General features: G+C 31.0%; 2 protein-coding genes across 5 annotated transcripts; both read right to left on the bottom strand.

Annotated features, from left to right (window-relative positions):
- Positions 1 to 256: 256 nt before the first annotated feature.
- On the bottom strand, positions 257 to 2,949 carry LOC107645197 (sucrose-binding protein). Its single transcript, XM_016349167.3, has 5 exons — positions 2,356 to 2,949; positions 1,942 to 2,117; positions 1,804 to 1,866; positions 1,465 to 1,728; positions 257 to 836 (listed from the first exon to the last, which is right to left on the bottom strand). The coding sequence occupies exons 1-5, from the start codon at positions 2,801 to 2,803 to the stop codon at positions 387 to 389; spliced, it is 1,401 nt and encodes a 466-aa protein (XP_016204653.1). The 5' UTR covers positions 2,804 to 2,949; the 3' UTR covers positions 257 to 386.
- A 1,459-nt stretch (positions 2,950 to 4,408) lies between these two features.
- On the bottom strand, positions 4,409 to 8,449 carry LOC107645196 (type IV inositol polyphosphate 5-phosphatase 7). Of its 4 annotated transcripts, XR_015885812.1 has the most exons (12): positions 7,920 to 8,446; positions 7,721 to 7,823; positions 7,268 to 7,336; positions 6,928 to 7,015; positions 6,721 to 6,825; positions 6,018 to 6,624; positions 5,731 to 5,924; positions 5,540 to 5,648; positions 5,316 to 5,461; positions 4,910 to 5,231; positions 4,775 to 4,845; positions 4,488 to 4,670 (listed from the first exon to the last, which is right to left on the bottom strand). XR_015885812.1 is itself a non-coding variant. In XM_088489797.1 (10 exons), the coding sequence occupies exons 1-10, from the start codon at positions 7,947 to 7,949 to the stop codon at positions 5,090 to 5,092; spliced, it is 1,593 nt and encodes a 530-aa protein (XP_088345923.1). In that variant the 5' UTR covers positions 7,950 to 8,449; the 3' UTR covers positions 4,409 to 5,089. The 4 variants fall into 4 exon arrangements, 3 of the variants coding, with proteins under 3 accessions (XP_088345923.1, XP_020959352.1, XP_020959354.1); XM_088489797.1 differs by having other exon boundaries at positions 4,409 to 5,231; positions 7,920 to 8,449; XM_021103693.2 differs by lacking the exons at positions 4,488 to 4,670; positions 4,775 to 4,845 and having other exon boundaries at positions 4,949 to 5,231; positions 5,364 to 5,461; positions 7,920 to 8,098.
- Positions 8,450 to 13,864: the final 5,415 nt, after the last annotated feature.

Genomic DNA, 13,864 nt, shown 5'->3' with positions numbered 1-13,864 from the left:
AATCACAAAATCTACTAACCCCTAAACTTTCTTATCACGTTTTATTTCTAAATAAATTTTATCAGTAAAAATAGTATTTATTTACCCTCTTCTCTCTAAAAAATTCGGCAGGAGAGGTGGTGGAAGCAGAATCGGCGGCAAAAACACCGTGAATTTCTAGACCGGTAGCGATGACTCATCTTCCATGGCACGTTTATCATGATCCTCTGTTTTCCACATTTATCTAAGAATGTACGACGAACATTATCATGATTCGTGACTTTAATTGCATTATTACGTGACCATCTTATTATTTCACCGATTTACATTACGGCCTCAGTTTCTACACATATACACACACCATTTGCATGATTATACATATATATTCACGCATAAGCTGTAACGGATCAGTGGTCATAATAGTCGTCATGATGAGGGCCACGGAAGAAGAAAGTCTCTGCTCTGCTGAAAATCTCATCAACCTTCTCCGCCGGCTGCATGAAAGTGAGTTGCTTGGCATCCTTGTCCATTGCACTCATCACGTTATTTTTCCCCGCAAGAGCATGAATCTTGTTCCCTCTCGCATTTACCTCGTAACACACTATGTGAAGATCGTCTTCCTTCTCAGCTCCAACCAAGAATGGATGCCCCGCTGGAACCACAAACACCATTCCTTCTCTCAGCTCCGAACTAAACCTCTGGTATAAAGCCTTATCCTTTGCTCCTCCTCCTCTTCCTCCAGGGTAGCGTGAAGAAGACACGTAGTGTGGACACACTATCTCCACATACCCTTTCCCCTCTCCCACAATGCATATTTTTGTTGCCCTCGTTACATAAGAGGGAGCCGTCATTGAACCCTATAAGCAACTTGTTAGATATATAAATTAGGTGAAAATTCGTGCAGTTAATTCACGTGAAGTTGTATGAAATTGATATCTGAGAACCGTTAGATGATTTAACTAATTTGACTAAATTTTCGTCTACCGATTCTCAGATATCAATTTCACGGAGAGCCGTTAGATGATTTAACTGATTTGACTAAATTTTCATATAATAGCTCTTAGATATTGACTTCACGGTAAATTTTTATCTAACAATTCTCAGATATCGACTTGACTTCACGGAAAACCGTTAGATGATTTACCTGATTTGAAATTTTGAAATTTTCATCTAACGGTTCTCAGATATTGACTTCACGGTTCATTTAACAGTTCTCAGATATCGACTTCACGGAGAGCCGTTAGATGATTTAACTTATTTCACTAAATTTTCATCTAACGGCTTTCAGATATCGACTTCACGAATAGCCATTAGACGATTTAACTGACCTCTTAAATCTCACAAATAGCCGTTAGACGATTTAACTGATTTGATTAAATTTTCATTTAATGGTTTTCAGATATCAACTACTTCACGTGAAGTCACTGAATTTTCACTAAAAAAATGTTGGAAACTAATTCAATTTATGAGAACATTTTAGTTTACCCGGGTGATGTTGGAGAAAGTGAGGACGAGGTTGAGTTCATTGAGCTCGAAAGGCTTATCAAGAGAGGATTGGTAGAGTCGGCCATATTGGTTGGAGATGTAGGGACGGGTTCCCAAAAGATTGAAGGGACCACCCGATTGGGTGCTAAAGGGCCAAAACCCTTCCTTAACCTTGCTCAGTGCTTCCACTTCCTCCCTTGCTATCTTGAATATGGTTCCCTCTAATTCTTCATGGAAAACCCCCTTTATCTTCTCCCTTGGAGTCTGATTTAATTTCACTTCCAATCAAAACATTATTCATAACAAAATTATTTTTAAAACTAGTTTATGTGTGTCTACCTGGAGTGCAGCTTCAAGTTTGTCCATACTGAATGCTGTGAGAAATAGTTCCGGGTTAAATGCCTGCAATGCCATAACTTGTTTTCATCTTATTCTTATGGCTTATAGTAATGAGTTAAAGAGAATTAATGAATGAACCTTATAGTCTCCAGGTGTTGTGAGAGGTATAAAGAGATTGGCAAGGACAAGGTTCTGATTCTCATTTTTGTTAACGAAATAGACTAGTGTGCCTGCTGCTACCCTCATCATGTCTCCATCTTCAAGGTTGAACCTATCCGTTTTCTCTTCTCTCACCAACCCAATTACCGCTCTCCCTATAATTAACAATTCCACAATATAATTAGAAAAATTACGAAGAGTCAATAGAATATTTATACAAGGTGTATAATGGAGGTTTAGAGAGTATTAGAAATATAATCATTAGTGTTACATTTTCTTATCAGCGAAAATTTTTGGATGAGTGGTATCATGACATGGTATTAAAGTTCTATATTCAAAAGGTCAAAAGTTCGATCTTTTACTAAAGAAAGAAAGAAAGAAAGAAAAAGGTACCTTTGAGTACAAAGATAACGGCATCGGAATCAAAGTAAGTTGGAGAGGTGAAAGTGTGTCCCTTAGCTTCCATAGTGACCAAAACATAATTGCTAATGCTTTTGAGGACCTTGGATCTTCTACTGAACTTGTTCAGAACCCGAACTCTTCCGTCTTGTGTTTCCAACCTGGTCCTAAAATCTTCATTATCAAACACATAAGGATTCTGAGTCTCCATCGTGGTTCCCTCTTCTTCTTCTCGCTCCTTCTTCATTTGATGGTACCTCTGGCAACTGCGAACGCATGCTCGCTTGTCACTCTTGGAATACTGTTGCTGCTGGCCACACTGGTGCATGCATGTTGTGAGCTCAGGGTCTTCTTCTTCCTGCTCCTCATCTCTGCTGAGAGCAGATAATAAGTTGGTGCATAGAGAGAGCAGAATAATGAAGAGAACAAGCTTGGTTTTCATAGGTTGCAGTCCTAGACTCCTAGTTATTAAGAAACAAACACATTTCTAATTTGAAGGGGTGTATGTGTGTAGGTATTATATATTGTGTGGTAGGTAGTAGGGACTAAGGATGAGTATGCAATACAGGAATAATAATGCTGGCACTTGGGACTTGGGACTTGGGAGTGGAGATGATTATAACATGCACAAGGACAAGTGTATACCAAGCCTTTAGGTGTCACAAAATTGAAAACTAAATGTCTAAATCATCAACACATTGCCAACTACTTTGCTACAATGCACAAAACCATCACAAACAATAATAAAAAAGTTTTTAAATATACCGATATATCGGTATTTTATTAAATTTTAACTCTTAATTATATATATATTTTTTAGTAAATATTATTTTGCTCTCTTTAAAATAATATGTAAATTATTTTTTTTAATATGTCATATTTTAATGTTTATTTATTTTAATTTTTTTAGTAAAATTTATTAGATGACTAATTTATCTAATAAAATAAAAAATAAAAAATTGATTTTGAATCATTAAAATTTGTTAGAAATTTAACAAAATATTTGAAAAATAATGTTATATATTGCTCTTTTATTTTTTACACAAAATCTCTTATTTCTAACAAAAATTAAATAAAAATCCAGATTTTCATAAAAAAAATTACAAACTAACTACATTAATTTTTAAAAAACAAGATATAAAGTGTTTCAATTTTTTTCTTTTTTTTTTCATATAATTCGAAATCAAATTGTATAGAATAAATTTTTAAATTTAAAGATCTATTTGATACAATAAATTTTTTAAATTAAAATTTTTTACGGTGACACTAATTTGTGTTTTTATTTTTAATTTGTCACATTAATATTTTAATTTAGAATTTAGTTAATATAAAAAAAATTTAAATTAATATTTTAATAAATATATAACAAATATATTAAAATAAATATCGAATTGAAATGTGACACATCAAAAAGAGTAACTTATATGTTACTTTAGAAAAAATAGGGTAGTATTTACCATTTTTTATAATTAAGATTAATAGTTAAAAATCACTAAAATATCAATAATATATAAATATACTTAACATTTTTTCCAAATATATCTATGCATCATTCTATTATGCATATATTAGGATAGTTATAATGATTATGGTATTTTAAAAATATTATTAAAATATAAAAGAAATAATATTACCAAAATATCTATTGACATTAAACTATCAAAAAACAAATTTTAAATGAAAAATTATTAATATATAAAATAATAAAATAAGTGATTAATTGTCATTAAATTTGTTACTTTTATTATAATTTTTTTCTATTATTTTAATTTAGAAATAATCAAATATATTTTTTTTTCATTTTACCACCAACCTTGTTGGGTTTATTCGTTAGTTTTATAGGAGGCTGATCCAAAAATTAAACCACATGTTCCTTGGAGAGGAATGGTTTCCTCTTCTTCACCAAAAAGGCAAAAACACATTATTTTCTCTTCTAATATTGTATTTTTCATAAAAGAGAGGAAGACAAATGGTATTACAGTAAGGCTGCAACCTTGATGGGACCATATCTTAGGTTATGACAACTTAATAAATGTGAGACATCTCGGTAAGTAAATGATAATAAATGCATTGTTTGAAGTCCTTGATGGTCCATGTCTTATGTTTGACAACTTTAATGAGAGTCATTATCATGAAACTCAGAATCTCTTATATCTCTAAGTGGATCAAAATCGATTATTGTGTCACTCTTCATTACAAGGTTAACTAACTAACCACTTTAGAAAATACACTTTTTTTTTTGTGTTAATGAATAAAATCAATATTATTTGGATCTGAAGCTTGCCAGACACAGTTCAATTCTTCAAATCCTGCAAAGATCACAAACAGTAACAAAATTAATTTTCCTAAACCAAGTAACCAAGTACTTGTTCAGTTGTGATTCTGTAATTAGTAGTAGCATGAGTTCATATACATTATCTTGTTAATGAGAATTCAGAATTCAGATGCTATTTTCATTGAGAGCCTCAGGTATTCAAGAGTTCTCTGCAACTTCCACAATGAGGTAGTGAAGAAAAACAAAAATTGATGCTAAGAAAAGGAAAGAGGCCGGTAAAACTTGAAACTAACCTTCTATGGAAACATGATAGTAACAGCTGGACCTGCCAGCAAGAGGAGGGGACCATGTTCAAATTCAAATGCATGCTTTTTTAAAATCCAAATTACCTTGCATGGCTATCTCATGTTCATAGGAACTTGTCAAAGGAAATTCAAATCAGTGTAGTCATAATTAATTGGAGTAACTAGAGCTTCTTTGATCAACTTCTGCTGAGAATATGCTATACACAGGTCTATGATCAGAGAATCTTGACTCCCCACGAACATAAGATAATTGGTGAAGGCCTCTCCCATGCCATAAGATTCTATCACACCTTGAGAAAAAAAGCATGCATTATTTTGATTGTTTTGTATTTCCATTAACCACTTCTCTGATTGATAAGAACTAAGAACACTACCATGCTGGAGTTCTCTTTTGTTTTGAATGTCTTCCATCTCCTGCATACCTGTCTGAGTTGTTTGAATACTTGTATGTGGGAGGGAAGTATATTTTCCCTTCGTTCCATCCTTCGAATACTCGACCTTGCCTCTGCTCTATTCGCAGCTGAAAGCAAAAGATATCAAATGGTGAGTAAGGTAAGATTTGAGAAAGGAGCAAAGGGGGACAAAGAAAGTAACATACTTGATCATTCTCTAACAAGTCCTTCCAGTTATGCATCTCAACAAGAGCTTTCGCCGCACGATAAGAAAGGGCTACCCGATAATTTAAATCCCCCAGCCAAATTATTCGGCTACACAAAGTTAAACCAAAAGTTAAATTTAGATTCAGAATTCCAAAGACTAATGATAGGATCATAGAGGTGAAGAGCTTACTCGTGTTCCAGAATTGTCTGAGGCGAATACTGGTCGCTCGTGCCTTGGACAAGGGGAAACCTTGTCTTTCTCAGAATTTCCATTACATCTAAGTTTCTCCTTAGCTCATCACCATCCTTTTGCCCTGAAGTCAAATGACTACAGATGAAACAAAAGCTTGTTTGGTGCAAAGACATGCTAATTGATATTGAACCCTGGACATAACAATATACAAGACTATGAGATTTTCTTAATTTTTTCCCTTAATTCAGCCATGTTAGAATAGAATATGACCAAGTCAAATGCACCTTGTTTCCAAGATATCCCATCAAACCTCTGCCAACAGAAGACACCTTCAAGCTGTGAATATAATCTCTGATATCACTTTTCACCCAAACTGTTAGAAATATCCCCACCATTTGCTTACTAGCAACCAAACAATATCTCGGTTGCCCTGTCTGCTTCTCAACATCCTCCATAGGGAAACAACCGCTATATTGCACTGGCGAATAGGATGCCGTAACTGGGGAGTCCCCAGCTCCATTTTCATCATCTGAAGAACCCCATCGGTAGTCACTAGGCCTGTGAGCATATATCATTCTATCACAGACGCTGAGACGCCGATCAAAGCTCGGTTGTGGCAGTGAGATGTCACTATCCATTTTCATACTATGACTCAAGGATTGAAAAGACCTTCTATGGAGGAAAGAGGTTGTCTTCTGCCTCATTGATCCCTCAAAATCAGCTTCAATCTCTATAATAGGATCAGAGAGTGGTGATGGAGTGTGGCATCCACCACTTGTTCCTGGAAGACTGTTAAGGGTCTTCCTAATAAGTGCAAGCCATTTCCTTGCAGGGCCATTGTCTTCTGTTCCCAAAATGTTACCAGCATTAAGAGGTACAATTTCTTGAAACCTGAGGCCAAAAAGAAAATGCAAAAAGTTTCTCAGCAAGAAACCTTGCAGAACAAAAGGTGACTTACACATTATACAACCGGCATTAGTAATTTACCCAAGAACATAGATATCAGCGGGTGGAGAGGTGTGAAGCCAATCTTCAAGGTTCAAATAACTTGGAGGTGACTTCCCTGCTACATTCCAAGTGGCAACAAAGATTCTGCATGCAGAAGGAATAAAGAACTCAATAAAACAGAAGATCCTTAGTTCTTGTTGTTATAACAAGATAGTTTAGTACAACAAAGAGCTACATGAACCATACCTATAATTATACACTTCTGTAATCTGAGCTTGATCAAGGTCATTCTTACCTCCATGAATTCTGTCTGAGAATCTTCTGCTTGGTTTATCTGAATTTCAAATGAAGATCAACTAATGAGATTAGTAGGAGACAATAGCAGCAAAAAAAGTGACCACAACAAAGTCTTATCTTACTAAGTGTGGTCGGCTACATGCATATTAATAGACACAAAATTCTGAGATTGTAGCAGCAAAAAAGCTGTATTCAAAAATTCATTTTATCTTTTACCAATTTGGAGGGGTTTGGGGTTTGGGAATGGTGTGGTCCAAGGTGATAGATATCAAGGTTTAAGAAATTGAACCTGTTTTGCTTTTTTTGATGGTGCATGCCTCCTTCTCTGAATAGTTGCTCTTCCTCTCTTCATCAATACCTGAAAAAGGAAAAACCATAAAGTAAATAAAGCTGTGTTCTTTCCACTGTTATTTAATCATGTCACTCAATCAAACACAGCACAACAAAACAAAACAAACAATTTTTTTTGGGGGGTACCAATAATGGTAGGAAAAACCATGGAAGCTGGAAAACAACATAACTAAGGGTAAATCAAATAAACAAAGAAAGAAAAGAAAAGAACATTGCTCACAAAAGCTAAACAGAATTGAGGGTGTATTATTGAAAAGATATATGTATAGTTAACTAGTTTAGCCATTTAAAAAGTAAATAAAAAAAAAAAAAACTTTTTAAATGAAAGCTAAGAATCCCAATTCTAGAGTTCTAGATTGCATTGAAGCCATGTGGAAAATTGGTCAATTACCTTGATAAAGGACATCATCATCAACTTCATCATCTGCTTGAAAGTTATCAGTTTTGCACTTGATATTGAACCACTTCTTGACCAATGTCTTGGGCCATGAAAGCTTCACCAAATAAAGAAGAGAGTAAGCAATGGCTATGGCAGAATGCAATTGCAAATGAAGCTTGGAAGCACAAATGCCATTTTTCTTAAATCAAACCTTGCTTTTCTTGGAGTTCTCATCTCTCATTGTTGTTGGAACAACTTCATATATCTTTATGGAGTTAGTGAGTGATATGAATATCTGTTAGTTATTCCTTTAAAAAAAAAAAAAATCTTTTTTCCTACTTAAATAGGGAAGCTAAGTTTATATTGAATTGCTGGTTATGTTGATGTATCTATTCAAACATATAAAAATAAGGTAGAAAAAACAAAAAAGAAGATGGCTTTGATTATGAAAGCAATTGGGTGAAGAGGCCAAGCAGAGGAGTAAAATAGAGGAAAGAATTGAAGTAAGTCTCTGTTTCTGATTATATTTTGAGAAAATGTGGCAGCCCAGTTGGTCATCTGCAACTATCTTGAAGTTGCAGCTGTGAAGTTTGAATCTTTATGGAGAAAGGGAACTGGAAGATGAACAAGTATGAAGATCTTGGAGAAGGCCTTGAAGAAGACAAGGCAATGTAGAAGACCAGAAGTAAGTGTGTGTGTGTGTGTTTGGGTTCTGTAATGAGTCAGAAACAGAAACAGAGAGAGAGAGAGAGTTGCAATTGCAATGCTTATATATCAATGGTGACCCACTCACACACTCACACTCAACCAAAAAAAAAAAAAACAAAAAAACAAAAATATAAGCAAATAAGGCTAATTTTTTTTATATGAAAAAATATTGGTATTGTTGTTGAAAATGAAATTATTTGGTGTAATTATATGCGGGTAGATTTTACTTAATACACAAATGTGTGTTGGTCATTATTCTGATATTACGTAAGATGTGTGTTGGATACATTTTTTGTATATCCATAATATTGTAATACACTTTAAATATCAATCTTAAATCAAAACACAATTTTTATCACCATATTAAAAATAATTTTTGAACAAAGGCTAATAACTTGTTTTTAAAAATTACATTTAACAAATCAATGATAGTGAACACCAAATTCATCAGCTATTAATATAAAAAGTTTTGATAATTTGTGTTCTAAAGATATAAATTAAGCATATTATAAAAAAATTATTTTATAAAAATTATTATAAAATTTCTATTATTATAACACAAGTTAATTAAATTTTAATATAACATATGTATTAAAAATAAATTAAATAATACATATATTTATATATAAATAACTATTTTTGATAAGTAAATATTTGATTTTAGTAGTTAATTTTAATAAATAAATATATAACATAAATACAAAAAAATAAAAAAATATTATAAAAAAATTTAATACGATTATTCAATCTAATTCATGCATTAAGATGATATAATGAATTTAAAAATTAATTTTTTTACTGGTATAACAATATATGATTGATTATTTATGCAAAATTATTTTATATTAATAATGTATAAAAATTAAATTATATAAGTTTTAAATATTAAATTAATAATATACTTTTTCTTATTTTTAAAATTAATTATTTACTTAACATTTTTCAAAACTACAGAAAAAGATGTGTATGTTATTATATGTGTGTTTGATACTACATACAAATACATAATATAATACAAAGACGCTTTAGTACAAAAAATTGTTTGAACAAAAAAAATTATATAAATATAATTTAAATTACTACATCAGGAATTTTTTTTTGGATACATGCTTTGACGATTATTTATTTTATTATATTATAAATGGCATGCACTAACAATATTATATGCTATAAAGCATCGACACTTTGCTGAGTTGCCGTGTTTGCGTGTGGGACACATTTCGGACGCGACACTCACCGACACTCGTCCGATATGCGTGTCTGCTGTGTCCAAACTGTGTCTCAATAAAAAATAAAATTTTTTTTCCGAACACACTTGGACACACCTAAATACCATCACGTGTCAGCGTGTCCGGTCTTATTCTTAATATATATTCTTAAAATAAACTTAGATATAGTATATATTATTATTTATTAAAACAAAAAATATTTTAAATACTTGATATAATTAAAATAAGACATTAAAAATAATTTTAAAAATTAATTTATATTTTAATATCAATAAAATATTAAAATATCATTACAGTTTATCTAAAAAATATTTTATATTTTATATGTATGCGTGTTCCCGTGTCATGTAAAATTTTAAAATTCGTGTGTCCCGTGTCGTGTCGTATCCCGCGTGTCCGTGTCAGTGTCCGTACATCATAGATTATATGCAAGTTCTCCCATTTAAACCTTCTTGGTTTACGTCGTGAATTCACGATGTAACGAATTCTTCAAACTTTACAATTTTTTATTCCAAAATGTAACTTTTAGAATGAGAATCGGAGCAAATGCCTATTGGCATCATGAAAGTGTTATATTACTCTACTAATTAAAAATTCATATAAAATAATTGCTGTTTAATAAAAACAATTTTTAAATTATATTAGAATCGTTTATGCATTCTCTTAGCTTTCAATGTATACATATAGATGTCGTTTTTCAATGAATGATATTTGATCAAGGTATATTCTTTTAAATTAAATGTATAAAATTAGAATGATAAACCACATTTTCTACTAGCTATGCGTAAGAAATATTTTGACTCTAGTATATGTTATTTTTGAAATTGAGTGACTAAATCTAATTTTAAATCTCTACTTATAAAAGGTAAAGTAATTTACGCTAATAAAATAAATAGAGTTTAAAATTACGTAAATGCCTTAAATTAGAATTAGTTATACGCTATGTCTTAAATATTTTTATATAAATTGAATTAAGTTAATTTAATTTACTATGTATATATTGCATTATGTATATATTACATTAGTAGTAAATTGAATCAACTTCATTCGATTTATTATATTTATCCTAGCTTATAGTAAATCTTACTTTTAAGTTAATGGGTTATGTATTATTTATTACTTTTAAAACATAAATACCAATAAAAAATATTTTTATTTGAATTTAAATAAAATTTTAAAAAAATTAAAATAAGTAAGAATAGAAATCTAACTTTTGTATTTTAGTTCAAATTTTAAAAAATCTATATTTTTATAAACTTATAAATTTAAAACAGAATAATAAATTAGTTCTAAAAATTTATTAAAAATTATCATTGACTCATTAGCATCTAAAAAATTATTATCGAGACTTTTAATGTTGAGAAGTTATAAAATATAACGCATAAGAATTAAATTTTGAATTTTTTCATAATTAAAAATAACAAATAATTATATAATATAAAAAGACCAACTATATTTATACGATATATAATTTAAAAAATAATTAAATTATAATTTAATTTATCAAACTAAATATAGAACGGAACCAACGCTTTGATAATATTACTTCTAATTTAAATTTGGATTTTTTTTAAATATAAACCAAGATTCTTCTTAGTTGTAGAATTTTGTTTTGAGGCGAAGATAGAAGATTCTTCTTTCCACCTAAAAAAAGTTTAGCCATCAAATCCAAGATTCTTGTTTCACCCTTGCATTTTGTCTTGTTAAATTTGATCTTGATGTTCAAATCATGATGACATATTAGTTCCACAAACTTAATTGAAAGAAGCAGTTCAAGGCTAACCCAAATGGAGCATAGCTCAATCTTCTTATAATAGTGGCCCACTAAATTGAGTGAAGGTTCCACTCCCATATTAACCCCAAGCCTAGTCTATGTGTCTGTACGGATAATTAAAACCTGTTAACCTACCTAACACATAGACTTTGAAAAACTAATACTAAAACAATATTTATAGTTTTATAGAATTAATTAATTTTTTTCGTTCATAAAACTCAGAGATTTTTAACCGATACGCGGATACTGACATGGACATAAAATACGTTGATACACAAATTTTAAAATCTTATAAGATACAAAAATATGTATATATATAAAATATAAAATATTTTTTAGATAAATTATAATAATATTTTATTAATATTAAAATTTAAATTATTTTTTATTATATAATTATATAAAGTATTTAAAATATTTTTTATTTTAATATATAATAATATATATTATTTCTAAATTTATTTCAAGAATACATATTTAGAATAAGGTTGAATATATTGACACGTATAATAATATTTAAGTATGACCAAACGTTTTCGGAATTTTTTTTCATTAAGACAAAATCAAACGCGCGTATTAAGTGCGCAAATTAATTTTATTATGGAGGCAACGTTAGTGTAGGACGCGGATATGGAGAGGATGTGAGCTTTACCGGGCTGTGGTGTCAGGGACACAGTAATCAGATCTTGCGAGTTGCTGATGGGAACTCGGACCCTCCGATTTCTTGTAAATTAAAAAAAATTTCTCATAAGCACAAATCGGACCCAGGGACTAGTATAACCAAATAAAAAAAAAACCAACAAAGGAAACGGACCATCCGTTTTGGTGAGGACATGTCGCACAGTCCGATTTGTTCTAGGTGAATTTCGTATACTACACGTAAAACGGACCCTTCGATTTGCTTACAAAATTTTCAAAACAAAGAACTCGGAAGGTCCGATTTCTTCCTATCAAAGCTGAGTCAAAAGCTGTCCCACATTTCGGTGTAGCATCCCCTCATTTCATAACTCGGCACAATACCTGCCCCTCCTCCATAACCAAAAAAATTAGCCTATCAAGTAAATGTTATATTTAAAATATGTCGAATACTTCTTTAGCGAAATGTTCATAATTCATAAGATTTGAAAGACATGTTCTCCATTATTAGTGAATTATAATTACTAATTGCCAGTGATGAGTTGCACGTAGTAAGCATGAAGATTAATTGATTGAGAAAAACCAAATCCTTGTTGTTTTTCCCTTCATTTAAGTTGTCTAAAGAATCATTCTATATGTAGACAATTATTTCCATCCATACAAAATTCATCTGGTTATTAATGATTCTTAAGAACTAGCTAGCACAAGCATTGATAATGCACATACATCACTTGTTGACTAAGGACCATAATAATAAATCTCAATTTCAATCTCAATCTGGCAGGTGAAGTGTCACAAATTTTATCTTCATTGCCCTTATAATGCTGCCAATGATGCTCCCATGAAAGGCCAGTATCAAAATTAAAGAAGAATGGGTCCAAATTCATCATGCCATGCAGTATCTCTAAAGGGCTACCTTTACCCTACAAACAAATTCAATCCCTTTTTCATTGCCTACTAACTAACAATCAAAGATTGCTACCTTGTCAAGGATTGGGAACCATTAACCATGGGAATGCACCCAATAATTGGATTCAATAATTATATACAATTATGTTAGGTATATATAAACAATTAATTGCTAATTAGTCACTGTATATAAACATATATCTTTGATATCTTATAAAAAAAAATTATTATATTTCTATAAATAAATTTGATTATTCTATTATGATATATTTAATTATTTTAACTAATTATTTAGTTAAAAAAAATATGTTAGTTAATATATATAAGAATTAAGTACGATTTTGGTTCTTAAAGTATAAATCGAAAATTTTCATCGTCTCTAACTTTTTTTCATACAAAATCGTCTTTAAGATTTAGCTTAATTTAAAAATTGTTCTTCAAATCAAAATATCCTTCTCCAACAACCCTTTTTCAACAAACTTTCTTCACCAAAATACTCAGTTTCGTTTCTTTTTCTTCTTCTTTATCACAGTATCAGCAACAACAACAATAGAATCAGAAGCAGAATCAATGTAATAAAAAAAAAAACAGAAAAATGAACAATGTAATTAACAAATCAACAAATATCAAAGAATCAGAAACAAAAAAATCAACAATGTAATAAACACGAAACAGAAGCAGAAATCAGTACCAAAGAATCAACAATCTGCATTTCAAATATCAATGAATCAACAAAATTAAAGGAAAAAAAAAAGAATTGGAACCTATGGAACAACAGTGAGCATGCGAGGAGCAGCGGCAAGCGAGCGAAGAGTAGCGGCGAGCAACGAGCGAGTGAGGAGCAAGAGCAGAAACAGCGAGCAGCGCACGACGTCCTCCCTCGCCAATCTACTGGTGTCG

The sequence above is a fragment of the Arachis ipaensis genome, chromosome B6 (genome assembly GCF_059453495.1).
Source record: "Arachis ipaensis isolate K30076 ecotype BB chromosome B6, ASM5945349v1, whole genome shotgun sequence".
Taxonomy (NCBI): Eukaryota; Viridiplantae; Streptophyta; class Magnoliopsida; order Fabales; family Fabaceae; genus Arachis; species Arachis ipaensis.
This window is presented reverse-complemented; position numbering and strand designations above follow the sequence as displayed.

Excerpts from the sequence above, each read along its gene's own strand:
- LOC107645196 (XM_088489797.1), bottom strand. The coding sequence starts at position 7,949 with ATGAGAGATGAGAACTCCAAGAAAAGCAAG. Across the intron at positions 5,649-5,730 it reads CAGACAATTCTGGAACACGA|CCGAATAATTTGGCTGGGGG; the intron begins GTAAGCTCTTCA and ends AACTTTGTGTAG. Across the intron at positions 5,462-5,539 it reads ACTTGTTAGAGAATGATCAA|CTGCGAATAGAGCAGAGGCA; the intron begins GTATGTTACTTT and ends TTTTGCTTTCAG.
- LOC107645197 (XM_016349167.3), bottom strand. The coding sequence starts at position 2,803 with ATGAAAACCAAGCTTGTTCTCTTCATTATTCTGCTCTCTCTATGCACC. Across the intron at positions 1,729-1,803 it reads AACTTGAAGCTGCACTCCAG|ACTCCAAGGGAGAAGATAAA; the intron begins GTAGACACACAT and ends AAATTAAATCAG. Across the intron at positions 837-1,464 it reads CTTTCTCCAACATCACCCGG|GGTTCAATGACGGCTCCCTC; the intron begins GTAAACTAAAAT and ends AGTTGCTTATAG.